General features: G+C 40.2%; 2 protein-coding genes across 4 annotated transcripts in view; both read left to right on the forward strand.

Annotated features, from left to right (window-relative positions):
* Positions 1-304: 304 nt before the first annotated feature.
* On the forward strand, positions 305-16931 carry fgf5 (fibroblast growth factor 5). The gene is made up of 3 exons (XM_080894903.1): positions 305-2044; positions 5540-5643; positions 13723-16931. The coding sequence occupies exons 1-3, from the start codon at positions 1834-1836 to the stop codon at positions 14092-14094; spliced, it is 687 nt and encodes a 228-aa protein (XP_080751029.1). The 5' UTR covers positions 305-1833; the 3' UTR covers positions 14095-16931.
* A 3907-nt stretch (positions 16932-20838) lies between these two features.
* Positions 20839-22482, forward strand: part of cfap299 (cilia and flagella associated protein 299) — an 83308-nt gene continuing 81664 nt past the window's right edge. For all 3 annotated transcript variants that reach the window (XM_080895056.1, XM_080895058.1, XM_080895057.1), the window contains exon 1: positions 20839-20981. In XM_080895056.1, the coding sequence (XP_080751182.1) occupies positions 20874-20981 (108 nt within the window). In that variant the 5' untranslated portion in view covers positions 20839-20873. The remainder of the gene's footprint in view (positions 20982-22482) is intronic.

A 22482-nucleotide genomic window follows, 5' to 3' on the forward strand; every position in this document is an offset into this window, starting at 1 on the left:
ACAGCCCCCCCCCCCCCCCCACCCCCCCACCCTCAGCCACCACTCCCCAAGACACCATCTTTTCAAGCATTGTTTACTAGAGAGAGTACATAATCCAACAAGCACATTTGTTTGAGCCATACACGGGGCCTTATTATCCCTTTGCTGCAGCTTAGCAAGAAAACTGTGTCAGATCTCAAAAAGGGAATTTCACACCATAAATAAATAAATAAACACATTTGACTTGTGCAGTTCTGCTGGACAACTACTGAATCCTGCCAGGTTAAACTAAATGGGATGGCTGATGTGTTTTGGTCAAGTTTTTATTTGTCATGTACACGTAACAAATCAGAAAACCAGAAAAAGGAAGATTCGTCTGTCACAGGACAAACATTCAGACTGTGGTAAGCATCAGTTTCAAGATGACAGATTACTATATCTAAGACATTTTTACACATTTTTAGACACACATAGTAAGAAAAGCATAGCTGTTATCAGTTACATTAAGGAGGTTCCCTTGACAAAAAGCCAGAAAGTAAGAAGACTTTGAAGCTGATGCATCCAGATTGATCCTTTTATGATTTACCCATGCTTTTCTTTCTGTGATGGGTCAAAATGCCCATTTTATAAGTAAGAAAAACATAAAAAGACATTTAATTGTTTACAGATTAAGGCTTGACATGTTTATCCTCAGAATGACAGCTAGTGTAGTAAGCAGTGAGAACGGGCACTGACTGGAAATCAAGCAAAAGGCAGTGATCTCTGCAGAAGCTGTTCACTTGTGTCATTTCAGGTCCACAGGAGCTGTGATCTTCTAACAAACTTTTTTCGCTGACCTTGAACCAGTAAGATAAAGCCTGACAAAAATAAATATGCAGTTCTGTACAGAATCACGTAATCTTGCATCTTTGTGTTACTGGTTATAGGGCATGTTTTTATTTGGGGCTTTCAGTGTTTGGGCACTTTTCCTGGTAACATCTACTGCAAAAACAGCCATCCTAACGGGGTCGTTCAACAGGTTCAAGGGGATATGACTTTTGAAGTAGCAAAAGTCAAACTTGGGTGGAAGGGAGGGAGAAATGTTATACATAAATATGTTACTCATATATCTTCCTTATATTATTTATTTATTTATTTGTTGCATTAATCCACACCACAAACAGATAATTGCATTGTCTCTCCCGCCACTGTACACTGCTCAGAATACATTAGTCAGCTTGACGCTTGTTCACCAAATGTGTGGACGCATCAGATGAAAAGGTGGACTGAGGCCTATAAATACGGCTGCCTGAGTGTCCGGTGAGCCAGTGTTAAAACCCTGCTGTACCACCTGAGGATCTCAGCCCGAACCTCTCTGAATTCACTCCTGCGAGCGGTGTTTCATTATTGCCGTCCGGTGTTTCTTTTACGGAAAGAAGCGTCCACAGCGAAATATTTTGTCCTCGTCGCTTCAAGTGCGAATTAATCGCGTCCACGCTCTATTAACATGTCGTTTCCCTGTGCGTAAAATGCCGCGCTCAGTGCGTCCTGGCGCGGACGATTGCTTGGAAAATGTGCGGTGTCTGTCGCGTTTCCATCACGCCCCGCTGCTGTGGGTCGGTGCTGAGCAGGAGTGGCATCTCGGCGACAAAATCTGGATGAAAGAGCGTCCTTTAGAGCTCAGGCATGCATCGAGAAGTGAGATCATTGGCGTTATAAATATCCCCGTGCCAGCAGAACCACTCCAGCTACTGCAGCCGGGGTAATGCCTAGGAGCGCTGCATGCAGTGCGTGCGCACGGTTTCTGGTGCTCAGATCTCAGGAGCGAGACCAAAATGCTAGAAGTGGCCTCGCGGGTGTCTCCTTTTTGAAAGAATGAATGTTCCTCTTTACCTTCTGACCTTCGCTCACTTGATTTGCACCGCTGCGGGAGCTCAGCACGTCTCTTTGGAGCACCAACTTCTGGAGGAGGGGATCCGTTCGGGACGCAGGACTTGCAGACTCTACTGTAGGGTTGGCATCGGCTTCCATCTCCAGATTCATCCCGACGGTAGAGTCAACGGCAGCCATGAGCCCAACCAGCTGAGTAAGTCATTCAGTCCGGCCTCACTGTGCACGAAGCAGCCTAAGTACTAATTTATGAAGGTCTGAGGCTTGGATGAATCCGGTGCGTCCCGCTGAGAATGCGCACTTGGATCCTGTGTTTGTTCCAATTGATCCCCGTTCTGTCTGCAGCGATGTCTATTTTGACTGCCATCCCTGCAAGTTTGAACAATGATTTACACATAAAGACGGTAAGGAGCGCGCTGCTAAACTTAGGCTGCCCGAGCCTGTGAAATATCTGAGCAGGCATCTGTTTGACGAGCCTTGTTTGTGTCTCTCCGGGGATGTTGGCAGGTAGACTATTTGTAGAAGTAACAGGTGCAACAGGATGTATTGGACTGCGACTCAGCACGACTGACATAATCGCAACAACGCGACAATATGCACAAAAAAACAGATTTCTTTTAAAACATTTATTGTTTGTTGTACCTGCAAAGTTAATGATTTGAGCTGCAGACTCAAGTATTAAAGTGAAATTGATTTTCAGATGATTTAAGAGAAATGAGATTTTGGAACCACAAACAAACGCTGATGTTTGCAGTGCAGATATTCGACTTAAGCGTCATCCTGCACGCTGGATTGTTTAGAGCTGAAATTCTGAAATATTAATGATCATGAATGACAAAGATCAAACAAACGAGTTGATATTTGTTGTTGCTGATAAATGCATAACAGAATTCTGGAATCACAGAGTAATATAGTTAAATGTATAGGTTGGGTATGAATCTTACAGCTGCCTGTGTGTTTCTGAAGGGACGAACTAAAAAAAATCCCCCTATAGATTTGGAAAATTGAATTATGACTTGAAATGTCTGAGGTGTAACCATTTCCCCCTGTTTCAAATTCATTTACACCTCTACAGGGAGATGACTAACATCACAGTTTCACTAAATAATCTGACTTTTAGAGCATGCCTGGCACTTTGAAAGCTATCTGTTCACACTAAAAACTCCTTCACACTCAAGTAGATGTTGACCATGAACACTAGTTTCTAAGTGACAGCACAAAGTAATGTGCAATTTGACAGTAAACATTTATCTAAATAAAAACCCTTAAGGGAAAATGAACTGTTAAATTTAGCTGTTTCAAAATGCAAAAAGTCCCACCTCTCTGTTTATGAAGTCCTGTGTCAGCTAGGCCACAAAACTAAAGCCATAAATCAGATTTTCAGCTTTTACTGCACCATCAGATCCTTCATCGCTCATCCGTTGACGAAACAGCAAAAGCTCACCGTGAAAGTGCACTTGTGCCTCCATTTCATGGTCCCCTTTAGAAGAGTTGTCAGGTTACATGGATTTCAGCCATGTGGTTTTGAAGCCTGAATGACAGGGCAGCAGACTAGCAGGAGACTGGGCGTCTTGGATTTGTAATATGAAGATTCTTTTACCATCACGCAGCATCAGATTCAACTCTTAGATTTAACTCAAATGCTCACATTCGAGTTTGGATGCGAGACCTTTCTGCTTCAGGACAGTGGTTCTTTATTTATTGATTTATTTCTGTGTGGGTCCAACAGTGTGTGTGCATTTTTGGGGAGTTAGTTTCACAGTTCATTATATTTAATCTTTTGTTTAATGCAGAGGTTCAGGGACTTCTTCTGGCATTGACCGCTTCAGAAGCAGAAAAGGATTTATGCCCCACACCCCACAATTTACAGTTTTCTCAAAGTTTTTTTTTTTTATCATAAAAAGAATCTGATTGAAATTTTAGTTACATAAAGATCAGCACAGCTGCATTCACACAGTCTTGCTGTTTATATTTCCCTCATAAATCATATTAAGCTTAGGTTTTCTCTATACTTTTGTATGGCATTCAGTCATTACTCTCCCCTGCAGTAGTCTCTGAGCCTGTGTGTTGTTCCTCTAATTGAAAAAAAGTGTATTTATCCAAGTTTATTCATGGCTCAAATACTCACATAAGCCATCAGCACAGGTAAGGTTTAGTTCAACATGCTATCACTTAACCCTGTAAGACCCAGTCCATCAAAAAATAGCCAGAAAATTCAGATTTTTTTAGAACTGAGATGTTTATCAACCCTTATAACAAAATCCACTTTTTTTTGCTATATCATGCTGTGTATGATATATTTTTTATTATATTTTTATTATATATGTTTTGTATCACATTTGTATCAATTGAGTGTTTTTGGCAACTTTTTGTTAACAACAATGTTAATTTTAGACAAAAAAAAGAATTTTGTCCATAACATTTTGAAATTATGGCGAGCACTGATCATGTCTGATCATGTCTCAGAAACGTATTTATCAAATATGATACCAAGGGTATTATAGGATCAACAATATCAAGCTTTTTGATGCATGCTCAATCATCCAGGAAAGTAAATCTCCAAAAAGTTGATTCCGTTCATCTGGACGTAGCGTTTTGTGGGAGAAACGTTTCGTCACTCATCCAGGTGACTTCTTCAGTCTCAGCTGACTGCAGGTTTCCCCAAATCTTATAAACAGTACATTTGCATAATGACTGAAACCAGCCCACTGAAGGAACAATGGGCTGGGAGGTCAGCAACTTAATCTTAATTATGCAAAGTATCATAACCACTGATCAACAACCACTGATCAAAACCCACTGATCAATGACCACTGAGATTAAGTAACTTGGATGAGTGACGAAACGTTTCTCCCACAAAACGCTACGTCCAGATGAACAGAATCAACTTTTTGGAGAATATCAAGCTTTGTTAGCAAGATAAACTAATTTACTAATCATAACTAAAGGAATAACTTTGTGGATGGTCTGTTTAAGTAGTCAGCTAGCTGCACTACAAATCACTGACAATCCTCCAAACGTGGTCCAGTTCAGTGGCATGTCCAGTTAGGCACGTGCATTTGTTCAGAACATTTCATATGGTATATTTGATGTAAATAACAAACACTTTGCACATCTTCATAGTAACACTTTAACGGTACACTTTTACGTTTGCATAAAATGTTTTCATTAATAATAAAATGGTTTTGCTTATTATTTTTGTATGAAGCAACTTTGGTATTTGGTCCTTCAGTGTTCAGCCATTAAACACGCCATGAACACTGAAGGAGGCGATGGTGGCGATAGGTTTGTGCCTCAGGAGGTGTTCTTCTGTGGCCCCCAAATATTTTATACACCAGTATCCCTCAGTTTGGTTCTTACTCATAACAACTGATTCCTCCAAAACAGCCCATAAAAATCTTTCGTCATAGAGATTTGGAATAATTAAAGATAGAACTACTGCTCCGTGTTCCCTTTTTTCTATTCATGCAAACACTAGCGATCTAAAGAAGCCTACTAAAGAGCCCACTAAGAGATAAGTCTCAACGGTGCAGCTGAACAGGATAATAGCGCTGACATGACAGCAGAGTAGATCATGTCAAAGTCTGTTATTCGGAGTGAGGACGAGCAGCAAGAGACAGAAAATCACAAGACGAGTAAAAATACATCCTGTCACCAGTCAATCATCAGATCATGTTGTTTGTCCTCTTAGGTGTCCTGGAGCTCTTTGCGGTTTCTCAGGGGGTCATCGGTATCAAAGGGGTCTACAGTAACAGATTCCTGGCCATGAATAAAAGAGGACGGCTGCACGCAACTGTAAGTATCCCACTCAGTTCCTACACTATTAAATTCACTCAGCACATACAGTGTGTGGATACTTGAGGGGGCACAAAGCAAGTGCTGACTGGAATGTTGTTGCCCAATTAAGCAGCTTTTAATATGATTAATTAGTTATGTGCAGTTTGGATTTATAAAGGTCAGGGCCTTACTAATGTTTACACTGTCATATATGCTTATATATTGTATGTTCATCATATTATTATTGCTAGCAAGCTGCCTTTTTCCATATCAGGCAGACACTGATCAACATTATCATCCAGCTGCAGACCTGTAATTACAATGTGTATTCGTCCACAAACTATTAAAGTGGATTACACAGAACACTAGCAGGGATATGGTGAGTGTGGAATCCAAGTGAAATCTGGTAACTTGCAGTGATGACATGTGAAATAATAGTTGATGCTACAAAAACTGTAACTAATAAGTTTTTGTAGTTTGAGTTTTTGTGCCAAACTCAGAATTAAGTTTGCCACTCAGATCATGGCAGATAGCTGCCCTTCACTGAGCCTGGTTCTGCCGGTGGTTTCTTGCTGTTAAAAGGGATTTTTTTCCTTCCCACATTTGCCAAGCCCTTGATCATAGAGGGTCGTCAGATTGTTGGATTTTTTGTGTATTATTGTAGGGTCTTTACCTTCTAATATATATAGAGCATTGTCATGACTGTTGGTGCTATACTACTAAAGTCTTTGTAAGCTACCTAAATGAAAAACATGAGGACAAGACGTGGATACAGACAATTAAACATGAAACGCTAACACAAGAAAGAAGTGGGACATTCGGTATGCTAATGAGCGTAAAAGCATTTGGTAATGATCTGTATTAAACTTGTAAATCTTGACAGAGTATATGATCGATTATTCAGAAAGCACCATTATTCTTTGTGAGTGCACTAGCTAACTATAGCAGCTTGCTAACACATAGCTAGCTTTAGCTTTCTAAGAACAAACTACATATGGAGACAAATACCTGCTACTTGTAATTATGCTCAAGTGTTAGTCACTCACCTTGTTTGGTTAGTGAATATGCCGCTCTGTAGCATATAGTGTAGTGCACTGGTGACTGCTGCTGCTAGAAATGGGTCTGTCAAGAAGTGTAAAGCTGGATGAAAGTGGCAAATGTCTTATAAAAACATACCTGCAAAGACCTAAAAACTTTAAGTATTGTCTTTGTTGACCACTCGTCGTGCTCTGAGACTTCCTGCAAACATATAAACTCAGCACCAGAATTTGTTAACGGTTATTTTCTGCTGATATGATGCTGATTTCTGCTGGAATCAAACATCGTTTGGACTCGTGGTGCATTTATTCATTAGAATCTTTTCTGTTTGTTTTATTTATTAGCTTGTGCAGCTTTATATCTGTGCTGCATAACAAAAATCCCTAAATCTGACATCAACATGTCAAGGCACACTGCTGTAATCTGTAGGCACAGTTTTGAAGATTTTCAAATTCCCCCAAACACACAGTAAGCCCAAATCTACCCACAGCAGCTTGGCCTTGCCGCCGTGAGCAGGCCGGACAGCCAACAACCAGCCGCACTGACGAGTCATCAGCGGGAGTCTTGGCACGCACAGACATAGAAGCAGCTCCCGATTAGCATGTGCTAATGTGAAGAGCAGATTAATTCCAGTCTGGGACGTCTGATAGTATAAAGAGGAGTGAGCCATGAACTGAAAATCAATATGCTGAGTAAACAATCAGCTGGACAAGCAACAATCGGAGAGCCGGAGCGTCTGTGAGCTGCAGCGGTGCTCACGCTGAGCGATTTATGGCCCCTCAGCTCCCAGCATTGTTTCATGAAACCATGTCAGTGGGAAGCGATGCAGCGTTTTCCCTCAAAGTGGATTCTCAGCCACAGCTTGTTATTAAAATTATACACATGTGACTGTGTGCTATTCACCAGCAGAGATTTGTTAACCAGCTTATATTAGCCCTGAAATAAACTTTTTCGAGGTCTCAGTTCTTCGCAAACAAGATTTCAATGTAAACTACATCAGCTGGATATTAGGAGAAAACAATGTGACATAGCGCTGTTGGGTATTGCCTCAAACTAAAGATAATTATTTTGTTCTTCTGGAAGTCTTGAGTACACAATCACCAAGGCTGTGGAACCACCACAACTGCGTTTGGCTGACACTGTGGAAACCTTTAAAAAGCAGTTAAAAACTTAATCAATACTTTTGCATTGTTTATATTGTCTATTTTATTACTTAATGTTTTCTTTATTTTAACCTTTGTGTACAGCGCCTTGTGACTGCCTGTCTACGAAAAGCGCTTAATAATTAAACCTTACCTTACAATCATCACTGGATCAGGGATTTTCTGCTTGGTACCACAACTCCATGCCATGAACTGCATGGCTTATACTATGCAGAGGTCACCGACACTGTAATCCTAATCTGTTGGTGGTTTTGTGTGTTTTTTAGTTTATATGGACCAAGCATCACACCTTAATGTTTCCAAGGATTATTTATGGGCCCCTACAAAAGTGTTCTTGATATACCGTCTCTGATTTTGAGGCCTCGAGATGAGTGTTTTCACAGTCACTTGACAAGTGAAGTCAAATATGCCACAGATGGTCCTCAATTCTGAGCAAAAGCTACACTTTGGAGAGTGTTTGACCCAATAAACTCATCAGGAAAAAGTGTTAACAGAGGTCAAATCAGAAATCCTTTATCCCATAGACGAGTACGGGAGCAGAAATCTTCCTGCAGCTGTAGGTATTGCAATCTGGTGGCCTTAACATAGAATTCTGGTTTAATGCAATTTGCACTGGCTTCTTTTCCACTCTGGAAGCTACATTCATGTTTTATAACCTCATAGATCACGAGTGTGACCACAAAACCTTTTACACTACACTGGGTACACTGTCATTGGCTAACGATGTAGTTCTAACTATTTTAACCTCATTTTTAACTCTAATGAGGACCATGAGTCATACTGATAAATTTCATGTGTTCGTTATGACTTGAAAGTAGTGACTGACCTTATGAACTCCCCAGGAAAGCTTTTATTCAGACTATAGAGCAAGAAGCCATAGACATCTATACAAATGAGAGTTGCCTCCTGCTGGTTAGTTGAAGGAATGCATGTTTAAGCCGCTTCAACATTGGCCTCACTTTCAGATCCATTTTCTATATATAGCATATTATTATCTGTAAAATAACTCTGAAACTTTCAGTGACATCTGCCTTGATAGGTGGAGTTCAGATTTTTTCTTGTCACATTTCAACACTTTGCTGCCTCTGCAGGATGATCTCAGGCTTTTACGCTTATATTCTTGTGCACATTGCAGCTTATATAGTTGATATTTTCTTTCTTTGTAGTAGAGCTTCGCTGGTTAGATGCCTCGCACTCTGATAGTCTCGTTGCTTCCTGCAGTTGGAGTGTATTTTTGCCTCCAGAGCGGCTCTGCCTTCAGAGGAATATTTGTACAGTTAAACTCCAATCTGTGACTACAGCTGCACTGTGCTATTTAACTGCCTTGATGATTTGGTGGATGTAAAACCTCGGGGGCCTCAGGCTCAGGCCTCGCGGCAGGGTGTCAGGTGACGTGCTGAACTGTATCTGTTGCATCGTCTGTCATATTTACTGTTTAGATGTTTTCACAGTGGCAGTTTATTCGCTGAATAATGGGCGAGGAGACAGATGCACATTGCTCTGCGTGACCTACTCAGCAGGCTATCGCAAACATAATCTTCTGAAAGGTGAAAGGGTCGCCAGCATTTGTTAAACAAACAGTGAGGGAGGGGTTATAGATAAAAGAGAGAGTGATACACACATACATAGCTAAAAGCAAGCCTGTGTAGTGGCAGAAAATACCACTAATCACTTTAATTTGTCACAAATGAAATAATTAATTAAAGAAAGGCCTCACCACCAGGAGCTGTGCTCAGCCTGCACTTCAAAATGTGAAGTAGAGTCCTTCAGGAGACACTTATCATCACTGAGGCACAAAATAATGCCAGGTGTTCAGGCCTTTGATGACATCTCTGCCATCAGATCAGATAACCTGACTAACACAACAGCAGGATCGTGTGTGTGAGTCAGAGGGAAACAGAAGCATTACAAATATGTCAGGATTTGTCTTTTTTTTCTTGTTTCCTAACAAACAGAACAGAGAAGCTATTAAGTAACTAAATAATTGATCGTTTAAATTAAAACACTCATGCATTATATCCTTTGTTACAATAAAAAGTAATCTAATGTATTACTTTGTAACAACTGGTCTCCTTTTATGCAAATGATTGTATAAATGGAACTGTATCATGTACCGTCAAGTTATATACCAGGTTCAGAGAAAGGTGAGTTAAGTTACAACTTCATGTTGTTGGTTGAGTATTTCTGTAAGTGCTTAAATACTAAGAGTATCCCACACAAACATGTCTACAGCCCAAAGTTAATTATGTAAAAAAAGAGAAAATAATTCATGCCAGAGATCAGAGGAGAATAGAAAGACTTCCAAGTGATAGGAAGGTAACAGCAGCTCAGATAACCACTTGTTAAAAAAGAAAGCCTACCAAAGAACATCTGTGAATGCACAGCACACTGAACTCTGAGCGAGACGGGCTACAGCACCAGAAGACCACGCTGCTTGGTCTGATGAGTCTCAGTTTCTGCTGTGACATTTGGAATGCAATATGACGGCATGGATCCGTCCTGCCTTATATCAACAGTTCAGGCTGCTTGTGGTGATGTAATGGTATGGTGGATTTTTTTCTTGGGACACTTGGTATCAAATGAATATGTTCAAAGGCCGCAGCCTACATTAATATTGTTCCTGAGCACGTCCATCCTTTATGACAGCAGTGTACTCATCTTCTGACGCCTGTTTCCATCAGGATCATTCGCCATGCCACAAAGTTCAATTCAACACAAACTAGTTTCTTGACCATGACAATGTTAAGAAATCAGTTGCAGTCAAACAGCCTCCACAGTCACCAAAGCTCATTTTGACACTTAGGTTTCGTTTTTTATTTAAATAAACTGAACTACGCTGTATGCTTTGTTTCACTATATTTCAGTAAAGGATCATTTTAAAATCACAGCGCATTTAGTTGGAAAAATGTAGGATGTGTTATGTCTTACCTTTGTACCGAGTCTCTACAAGATGTTTGATATATATATATATGTATATATGCATGTATATATATCAAGGATCATGGGAACGGACCCTTTAAAAGACTGTAACCTATCCTGCAGGGTAGGAGCCAGGTTAAACAGCTGTACAAGCATTATGATTTTTACAATGAGATCTCTGGAATCTGGCTGCAGCTATTAAATCCTATGAAACGCAGCACGGGCCAAATCTTCTTCTTGGTATGCATGCTTATGTGTGTATACGTGCCTGCATGTGTGTGTGAGAGAGTACATTCATACACGCTCCAGTGGATTTGTTTCCAACGTCTAATTCCCTGACTGGTTCCAGAGACGGTAAGTTGCTCAAATGTAGCATTTCATTTCAGTCCACCCACAGCTGTGACTCTGGAGTTCTATACTTTTTTCTTAAAATCGTCCTTTAAAAACAACAACTAAAAGAAACAGTCGGTCACTTTGAATAACTTAAAGGTTTGCGCTGTTCTGCTGCGGCCGCAGTGCACTCTCCTGTGACTGGCATGTTTACCGAACGCTGTAATGGCATCATTTTCTGCTATGCTGCACTCTTCAGCAAAGCAGAACAGTTTGTTTTATTTCAGAATGGCAGGAGGTTATACAAGGAAGTCATGCTGCAGCAAGAAAGCCGGCATCCCTGGGTACATGTCAAAGTTTCCCACCCGAGATATATTTAGGCACAAAACGGGAACATTCAATGAATATCTGCATCTCTGTGCATGACACGTGTGCAGAATGCAGTGCTGCATGCCAGTGTTACATTTTTACATCTCTTTCTAATACTTTGGTAGACAAAGTCTGATCAAACCTGCGACCCAAATAATACAATTTTGATGCAGTCCAACTATGTGCGTCAGGTCCATCTGGAAAACTTTAAGCTTTATGGTTCTTCTTGGATAACCAAACTATCGCAGGCATGTTAAGCAGTGTTTGGGAATAATATTTGGATCATTTAGATTATTAGTAATAATTCATTAAGGATTTTACTTTGCAGACTTGCTGATATTATCTGCACTATTCATACACGAGTAGTCTGATTTAAACCTGCCCCATTCCTCATCCTCTGTTTGAGAACCTGGGTGGGATGAAAACTTTTGTTTCAACATGAGGAAAAATCCATCTTATCCAACACAGTTTAGAAAAATACAATAACTCTGCTGATTAAATTGTAAGAAGAAGAATGATCATAAAAACGCCGGCCCATGTCTTCGTTCTGAAGTTCTTCCTGAATGAGTTCAATAGCAGATGCCTTTTGAGTTTTGTGGCTTTGCTGCTGTCAGTGAAGGTGTGACTGTGATAATGAAATCATGTAGATCAGGGGTCCCCAACCTTTTTTGCGCCACGGACCGGTTTATGCCCGACAATATTTTCACGGACCGGCCTTTAAGGTGTCGCGGATAAATACAACAAAATAAAACTAGTACCGGTACCAAAAAAGAAGAAGATTTATTCATAACACACGTGAAAATACTCAGGAAAACCGAGTTAACGATAAAAACGATAACAAAATAACGCTGGAAACCGATAAAAACCCTGAAAACCAGACATTTCACACCTGAGCCTCAACTCTCGCGGCCTGGTACCAAACGACTCACGGACCGGTACCGGTCCGAGGCCTGGGGGTTGGGGACCGCTGATGTAGATGACTTATTAAACCCATCACCAAGGAGTATCTGATGCTTCTGCACATCTGTTGCAATTATTGCAGCACAAGCATGACCCAGCTGTCTCATTAGAAATGTAAATTCATGCTATTTTTATAGTGTGTGCAGGTCCAGGTTCAGTTCAGGTTTCTGTAAGTGGACCTGAAGGTAGAGTTTGGTAGGTGAACTGTCAGGCGCAGTGGCCCGTGGACATGGGATGGACTCAAGTGCAGATTCAAAACCGGAGGCCAGGGGTGAGGTGTAACGAAAAGAGATTTTATTTTACAATGCTCAGAGGCTAACAGAAAGTGCAGACTAGAATCAATGAACATAAACTAGATGTCTGAGGCGAGAGAAAAATACTGTGATGATAACTAGATGGCAGGGATAACTGGGTGCAGGTACTGGGCAGGGGAAACTGTGGCGGGCCAGGGCACTGAAACAGAGGACAGAGCAGTCAGGGGAATCCCACAGAGGGTTGCGAGTGAATCTAAGGATAGTACACTGAGCTGTCTTACAAGCTTGCAGGTGGGGGTTGCGTGGAGGGGGGAGGCAGGAGAGGTCCAGGTGGGTGCTGCATGCAATGCAGGGAGGCAGGCAGGAGAGAATGGCAGCTCCAAAACGGAGAGGGATTACCGGCGGCAGCAAACTGGTATCCAGGAGAGCTTGGTAGGTGGGTTTCAGAGGCTGACGAGAAAAACAGAGATACGGTTAATACACACGATGAGTCACCAAGGAACGGACGTGAGGCCGAGAAATGACTAAAGTTGGCAGATAATCTGGTGAAGACCAGTTGAGTGCGCCGGTCATAAATACTGCTGGTACGATTGCCATCAGGTGAGGAACAACAAAGACTCCACCCAGTGGGGAGGAGCTGATGCTGTGGAAAACCACCCAGACCACGACATGAACAGTAAATCCTCACGTGTGCATTTCCGGTTTTGTAGGAAAAGGACAAAAATCTCACAGCAAAGGAAATTTGTCACAGAAAGCACAGAAGCTTTTCACAGTAGTTGTGTGTATGTGCTGATGTGAAAGTGAGATCTTCTTGCAAAAAATGAAATAAAATAATAATGCTAAAAGATTTAGTAATGACTTTTTCTGTGTCCACTCACAAGGTAAACAAGTTTAGGTTACATTACATGTTTGGATATGCACAGATCAAGAATCACGTGTGTGAAAATGACTTGGGACTGTTTGCAAATACAGCAAGGTTCAATTATTCAGAAAACAAGAAAGAAATACAAGAAAATGACACGGAATAATACTTGTTAACACCCTGCATTTCCTTTCTTTTGTAGGAACGGTTCACGGATGACTGTAAGTTCAGGGAACGTTTCCAGGAGAACAGCTACAACACTTATGCCTCAGTAATCCACAGGAACCACAGGACAGGTCGCGAGTGGTTTGTGGCCCTTAATAAGAGGGGGAAAGCTAAAATGGGCTCCAGCCCCCGGGTCAAATCCCAACATGTCTCTACCCACTTCTTGCCCAGGGTCAGCATGCACGATAAGGGCGAGCAAGGCTTCACCATCACAGACAGGAGCAAAGAGAGGAGGAAAACCCCACTCCCACCACCTCCAAAGCCACCCGCGGCAAAGGCAAACATCCAAGCAGGAACCACACCGAGGCATACGCAAGTCAAGTACTGGCCCAAGTACAGGTTTGGATAGGTTTATAGAAATTGGACAAATGGACGTACCCCATAAACTGACAATGGTTATTTATCACATTCAAAGCATTCCAGGTATCTACAGACTGTGTGAAAAACCTCAAAGGGCTGACCGGTACAACTGCTGAGCTTTTCTTTTTTGAAGCTATGACAATAGCTGGATGCTGTGTTTGAGTTAACGATGCTCTGTCACGTTTTACGTCGTCATCCGTGTACATACCGATGAAGCTGAAATCCATAACATTAGAAATATTCTTGATGAGGAGTATTTGACAGAGAGACTTTCAGTTTGTTCTGCTGTCTTGCAAGAATAAGAATGATGCTCTTAATCTTGCAATAATGACACTACCCCCCCTGGCTAAACAAAAGCGATTTCGTTCAGGACCACTGGTGGATAGGAGATTATTTCTGTCTGCAGTAATGTATTTTTGGTCACGTGCTTCTGTTCTAGACTGCCCCACCCATCCATGTGTCCAGGTGGAAAGCATAAGGCAATGTTGCCTGCCTCCTCATCTTTCTATGTTCATATATGGAAAGCTAGAAGTAAGGGAGGACAGTACCAAGAACCCTCCACACAGAACAGCAATGACAACTGATCTGAGATTCACTGAGTCAGATGTGACTTGAAAGGAAAAGCTGAGGCTGCGAACTGATCTGCCAGTATCGCAGCTTGACAACATGCTATGACTGATTATGACTCGAGTGAGGACTACATAGTTATTTTGTTTTGTTTTGTTAAATGATAAATAAAATGATGATCAAATGAAGCTGGCGAAACACCATTGTGACTTTTCAGTCATACATTCTTTGTATGGGGGCCTTTTATTCTTCTAATAAAACATGTCATTTCAGAGGAAAATCATTTAAAATTTGCAATTATTTTATGAAATTATGTTGCGTCTAATTTCATTAGGCCAAAAAACGTATCTCAAAGTCCGATCTGAAAAAGTAACGTTTTATATTATGTCTAAAATTAGCAGGGAGGTGACACATCTAAAGCAGATAATGGATTTCAGCTTTAAACACTAAAAAATAATGAGGTCATGAATATTTTCATGTTGGTTAAGTCACACATGCTGTGATCACTTTTTGATGTAATCTGTATTTTCAAGCCACTTTTTGAGATATAACAATGTCTCTCAGTGATTCAGCCTGAACATACACACCGGCCAACTTTTTAGGAACACCAGATTTGTGATAATGAACAAGAAAACGTGGACTGGCTCTCTGGAGGCTCCTCTTTTTTCTTGGACAGCTGTGAGGGATCATGGAGAAAACTGTCCATCAAAACTATCATTTTAGCAACCGGCTGTCCCCCCAAAAAATCCAGAGTCACGACCTCCCAGCATTCCACCCAGGAGGAGCGCACACCGCCGTCACCACAGGGATAAAGATGCCAAGAAAGAGCCGCCGCTTGTGTAGAGGAAGGTTCAAGCTGTAGGTGTATCAGATGGCAATGACCTCATAGGAGCACCGGGACATCTCAGGGGAAAAAGAAAAGCTTGGTGGCGAGGAACGCAGAATGTCTCAGAGTTTGGTTTAAAAATCAAATATTGTCTTTAATGTAATTGTTTGACTTATTGGAGACGGCTGCACATTTTATAAAACACTTGTTTGAAATCAGTGTCATGAATTTACTCCACTGGCAAAAAAAATGCATATTAATCTATGACGAAACTATTTGAGCACACAGCAGTGAGTGCAAACGTTTTAAACGCGTATCAGAACGCTCTATATTTAGTTTGCACTTTTTGTAGCTTGCCATCACCCAGTGTGTGAATGTGTGTGTGAATGGGTGGATGACTGGATATGTAAAGCGCTTTGGGGTCCTTAGGGACTAGAAAAGCGCTATATAAATACAGGCCATTTACATAAGATTGTCTCATCTTACGTTATGAAGCCACCCTGTCTCACAGAAAAAAGAAATATTTCTATTTGTTTGCGTACATGGAGGTTTTTGGTTTACAAAACTTCAAACTAACGTATTTCAATTGTAGGAAAGTTTTATGCCTACAGTAATGTTTTTTTAATGTGTGAGACACCTCGGACAGCGGCAGCAGTTTTATTATAACCCAAACAATGAAGTAGTTTTATTTCATACGCCAAACCAAAGAAATCACATTCAGCACTCCTGCCACCAAACAGAGACTTTTTTGGCCGTTACACCTAAAAAAAACTACATTTACCCAGATATGAGTGAAGGTTGATAAATAAACAAACTGTATTTAAGTAGGTGAGAAAACAGGATGAAATTTGTGTCCATAAACAGAATTCTATATATTATTTTAGGCACTGCTGTGAGTCTCTTGACTGTATCTTCAAAACATGATCAGGTCAGTGTCAAACTCACACTTACATCCTTCAGAGCTGTATAATAATTTAAATGTGCTGTATTATATTGTTGTAATCGTAAGCATTACCAAATTATCATTTTGCATCCTGAACCACATCCATCCTCAGTTTTACCAATTACAATTGAACACACATTGTTGGTGAACATGGCAACAGAATATGAACACGATCATAGAGGAGAAGTAAAAAATATGTAGCTTCATATGTTAAAGTTATTACACCGGTTATTACAGTGGAATAAAGCCATTGTAGCCCAGTGTTAGCCAGTGTTTCTGTTGATGTTCAGCTGTACAACTGATGTTTCTCATGAAAAGCATGTAGCACATGAATGAAGCATTTTCCACACTGTATTTATGCAGATGGCAATCTGTAGTTTCTTGATGCTGTGTGTCTTGTTACAATGCTCTGTGTTGCCACTGCGTTGTGTGATCGCATCCCAGAGCAATATTTTTTCTACCAGATTGTTTTTTTTCATAAAAATGTATGTACGACAAAAATCTTTATGTAATAATACCATTAAAAATATATATCAACATGTATGTGTTTTTTAATTGCATTAAGTGGGAAAATGCAGAAAGTGGTTAAACATGCTGATTTGAAGGTTCAGAGAGAAGGCTCTATCTAATTTGTGTGTTAAAGTTAGATATCTGCGGTAAAATATGGGAGTGTAGTATATTTCACTTAAGTCCTAATGAGGTCACCAATCTGTCACAGCAAAAGTCTGTGGCTGACTAATGAAAGACAGGTGTGTGTGTGCGCTGACAGGTCTGTGCTGGCTGACGTTCTCCAAATCCTCTGAGGTCATGACAGATTTTACTTTAGTCTAAAACAGGCCTGAGCGCTGATTACTTACCAACAATCTTCCTGTCCTTTCAGATATGAACACCAGTGGGATCCCTCCTCCCACTCTAATGATCCAACATTTGACCTCATTCACATTTTGTGCCACTCTATCACTAAAAGAGAATTTTTCTCAAATCTTGCTGTCTTCTGTGAAGAGGTATGAGGCCAAAGGTCAGGCACAGTGCTAAAGTTTAAAGATCATGATGCTGTCCATGCTGTATAACGTGGTTATTATCAATTTTATTTCAAATCTTTAATCAAAATCTGAAAAATGCCTGTTGTGTTCTGGCCAGCAGTAGATGCTGGCCAGTTACAGCTTTGTGGGTAAAGTAACAAAACACAGATTTATATTTCAAAATTAAGATTCACATCAAACTAAGATACATTTTGGGCAATCTGTACAAAGCAAGCTATATTATTTGTGAGCTGCTGCCCTTAAAAACCATCCATCCATCCATGCTCTGCATTTGGAGCTGTAACTCACTCCCAACCTTTGGAGTGGGCACTCCACTCTTTTCCACCTGAGAACCATGGCCTCAGACTTGGAGCTGCTATTTCTCATCCCAGCTGGTTCAGACTTCGCTGCAAACTGCCCCTGTACAAGGTAGAAGCAGTCATTTAATAAAACCAGCAGAATGATCTCATCTGCATGTAGCGGAGATGAGATTCTGAGACCACCAAACCCAACACCTTCCACCACCTCTATCCAGAAAAAGGTTCAACGAAATCAGTGACAATCAGTTTGACTTATTACTGGAAATGCAAACTAATCTCTCACTACGACTACACACAGTCACCAAGCAGCCCAACTGCCCAATACCCAATACACATGAGCTGCAGCCCCCAGATGCAGGCAAATGCCTTCTCCAAGTTCAAGGCAGGATTTATGTAGAACTTGGAGTATCAACATGGGTGAGTTATAAAAAGAATCCCAAATACAGTTGTTATGAAGATGGAAATTATTTATCGAGGCCCCAAAAGGTTGATTCTGTACACTTTGGCTGCCATGATTCAAATTATGGTTTAAATGCCACAGCTATGGCCTGCTCTTTAATATTGCTGATCATGTCTTCCTGCCAACACTTTGATGAATCCAAGACATCAGGAACTGAAACTTGTTTATGAGCAAAAAAAAGGTTCTACTAAGTATTTGATGCTTCTAAAAATAAAGTACTTGGTGAGTGTATTTTATCAAGCTCACCAAAGTGTAGAAAAAATAACTGTACATCACAGAATAAGAACAGCAGAAGTTTCACATTTATTATTTAAAATAGTGTTAATAATTAAATAGGGTTTATTTCTAAGTAAGAAAACACTCTATGACCTCAGAAATGAGAAGCAGCTTGCGTGACAAAGCTAATCTAGAAGGTTGTTAAAGCTCTCCTCCTTTGCTCACTAACCCACTGTGCCTCTGCTGCCTTTTGTCTTATTTGTCTGTGTGCATACGTGCATATAGGTCATATGTTACAGGGCTGCTGTAGGAGAGACCATTCATAAGAAAATTTTTGATCGTTACTTCACTTTCCATGGACGTCACTGCAGAGCTATTAAAATTCACGCTGGATGGCAAAATTAAACAAAATGATAATAAAAATGATAATAACAGCCAAGAGTCACAGTATTTCTGCACATGAAGCTGAGAAAATACCCACTGAAGGTTTTCGTCTCTATTTTATAGTCAGAAAAGGTGCCAAATTGTGTAGATTTGCCAGGATTTAGGGACTGACATCACGAGACAGGATAATTTGTCGTGTGAGACACTATTCTACTTTTATGCGTCAACTGAGCTCACATTAGTTTAAAATAGAAAAACGGTGTTACTGAGGACCTGCAGGAGCTTCTCTGATGGGATGTAGATATAGATGGGATATTATCGCAGGTCACAGGTCACAATATGATCAAAAACAAAGCTATGCATTTCATCTTAGGCAGGATGTATCATAGACCCATCTCATTTCTTTGTGTCTAGGCTGAAATAAAGCCACTGAAAACTCAACATTCGTAAAAAAAATTTTTTGAAGAAAGACAGTAAGACACAGTCTGAAATAAGGCTACAGTAGAATGTAGTTACAAAAGCAACATCTTAAAGCTTCGCCACAGCCACAGTTAAACAAAGCTACACAGTTCACACTTCCAACACTTTTTTTTCTGCGGTGGGCGTTAGATTTTCACCCAAGACCCGAGAAGAAGAATGAGACTCTTCCCAAACTGGTAGGCTATATTTTTCACAAGGAGCAGAAAAGACCTGTGACACAACAACAAAAAAATTCTGCAACAAACATTTTAGGAGCTCAGTTTACATTGCTACCTGCTCAGGGTTTCGGGGTTCTCTTCGGTTCCTCAGCGGCTGTTGACCGAGAGTAACAGCTTCTGCAGTAAAACTGTACAGTCCATGCTTATATACATACATCCAAATCTCTTTAACACGTACGCTATTACAACAAAAGCTTCTCACAGGGGAAATAAATACCCAGACAAACTTTCTTTCTTTTTTTTTCTGTTTTTGAAAAAGTGAGCTGGCGACTGTCCAGAGTGTATCTTTGCACCTTTTGTCCAACTCAGCCAGGATAGGCTTGAGACCCCTAACTAACTACATAAGAAAACAATGGATGGTCCTCTATTGTTGGTGCTTTGTTTCACAAATGACACAACAGTCTATGCAGTTACTTTTTCCTGAAGACAGACTGTTGATGAGCTTCAGACTGTTTTTCAAGAGCTGCAAGCTTCACTGTATGGTCTCAATTGAAAGTACATCCAAAAATTAATTGGGTATCTGGGTGTATAATGTGCTCTCTTAGAGTGTATTGTGGGCATCTAGGAGGTTTAGGAAGTCTAGGTTCAAAAATGTTCCACACTATAAGATGATAGTTTGGACAAAAGCTGCTTCCTCTGCATTATCTACCAACTCTATCATATTATATCCAATTAGCTGTCCAGTGTGCACTTTAAAATCTGGTTTCCAGGCCCTTAGGTGACAGGTAAGCCTATATTTTTATTCCTTTTTATCTATGGAATGTCCTATGATCCAATAAATCAGGAGATGCTGGTTTGCATCCTATGTGGACCATTTTTTAATTGTAATTTTTTGTCTTTTATTTTATTAATTATTTTATTTTATATTATAATATATATAATATATAATTTAACAGTTATAACAATTAGAAAAAATATATAAATATTTTATAGTTATATATAATGATATTTTATTTCTATAAATATTTTAGGTGTATTTAAATTAAACTGTGTAACACAATGCTCTTTATTTCTACCACTAAAATAAAAAATATAAATGACTGGAACCCGCCTTCCTTACCTCACAGGTGAATTCTGTGCGTCGTTACAGGGCAGCTGCTTCTCCCGCCTGTTCACAGCTAAAATCATTACTTGTGTGTTTTGCTATTTTTTCTGAAGGAATTGTATTTTTCTTGGACGGTTCTTGTTATAAAAATGATCTCAAAGAATTCCGGTTTACATAAAGGTTAAACGTGATGTCGTCAACTTCCGCTTCCTGTCTGATGAGAAGCCGGTAAGGCGGTTGCCATAGCAGCGTTTTCCAATACTCACGAGCGCACACGCACACAGAAGATGGAGTACAGCAAATTCAGCCGTTTTCACGATTCTCTAACACAGTTTAAATGTTACGAGGATTACCTGGACTCAAAAGTCACGCCACTGGATCTGTTTTACTTTAAAGTGAGTGAAAAGTACAACTTTTATAAGCACTTTTATCCTACCTATCACTCCTTACTCCCCGCTATTTTGTGGCATTGCGCCTCAGAGCCGCACTGACTGCACTACAATTTCTTCATCAATCTACAGCAGTGAATTTTATTAAAAAATAACCATAGTCTCTCCAAAATTACCAGGACTCCTTCAATTCGCCACGTATAAAACCGTCTGAGCTGCCTTCATTAGCTTGCTAGCACATCACCTGCTTCTGGTACGTTAGCCTCTTGGTATGTTGCTCATCTAATGTCGCTCCGGTGTGCAAAGCAAGAAAATAAATTTTACACGCTTTATGCAAATATTGGCCATTTTTAGCTACGTACTATCCCGACATTAAAAATATACTCTTAAAAATATGAAAATAACTTCATGGGTGTTTTACAAGGTGTTTACCTGTTTACCTGTGATCAACCAAACATAGTTAACAAACACTTGTCTGACTTGTGGCATATACTATACATCAAGTGTTATTTTCATCGACAGTAAATATCGTTTTAAGTTAATATCTGTTTGTTACTGCTCTCTGTTATTTTTTCTGCATTGGACTTAGTTCGCTTGTTTCGTTAAAAGCAGATTTGACTTGTTGGTGTAATTTCAGTAGTTCAACGCTAGGTGGTAGTCATACCAAGGTTTAGAATAAAACCAGTAACTCTTTATATTCAGTCTGTGGTTTAAACTCTGAATTTAACAAGCAGCTATCATCACTCCAGTCTGCTTGGTTCATGCGATAAAGTAGAGAAACAATTACTCGTATCACATGGCAGTCGTACCGTTTCAAAGCCACACAGACAGTACAACGGGCTGTATTACATTTTGTTGTTGTTGTTATTGTTGTGTTGTGCTCGCTATAGACCACAGATTATTTGCACAAGTAGCACTATTGTATATGAAATTATAATCCATCCATCCATTATCTTCCGCTAAGGTTAGGGTTAGTTATTTTCATATGTTTTTCAGGGATGAACGAAAGACTTAGGAGAAGTAGCTTTCAGGCTGTATATTATCAAACATATGTCTTTAAAAGGCCCTAAATCGCATTTGTTCTTTCTTTCATGTTGGTCTCTTAAGTTTTTCGAGCCACGTATTCTGCTAAATAAGTTGAAAATGAACCTGCCCTTTAGAAATCAGCAGTCCTGCATCCGTCCAGCAGATAGCGCCCATGCTAATGAGTTATGTGTCTGCTGCGGAATTGTTTGAACACCTGTGTCCACATTGAGAGAACAACGCCTATCTGACCTGATAATCAGCTGCAGTCAATCATTCAGATTCTTCCCTGTGTTGTGACACAGCACACTCAGCCCAGGTCATCTGGCATGTGTAGTTGTGTTGAAAAGGACCAAATCTGGATAAATCCACTAATTATGAACCCATTTATCACAGATCATGTTATTCCGGTCTTCTCTCTGAAATGCCGTGTATTACAAAGTGATTTCCACCTTAGCTGATTAGTGTAGATCCTGGTGTGTGC

Source organism: Rhamphochromis sp. 'chilingali', assembly GCF_963969265.1.
Source record: "Rhamphochromis sp. 'chilingali' genome assembly, chromosome: 10".
Classification (NCBI taxonomy): Eukaryota; Metazoa; Chordata; class Actinopteri; order Cichliformes; family Cichlidae; genus Rhamphochromis; species Rhamphochromis sp. 'chilingali'.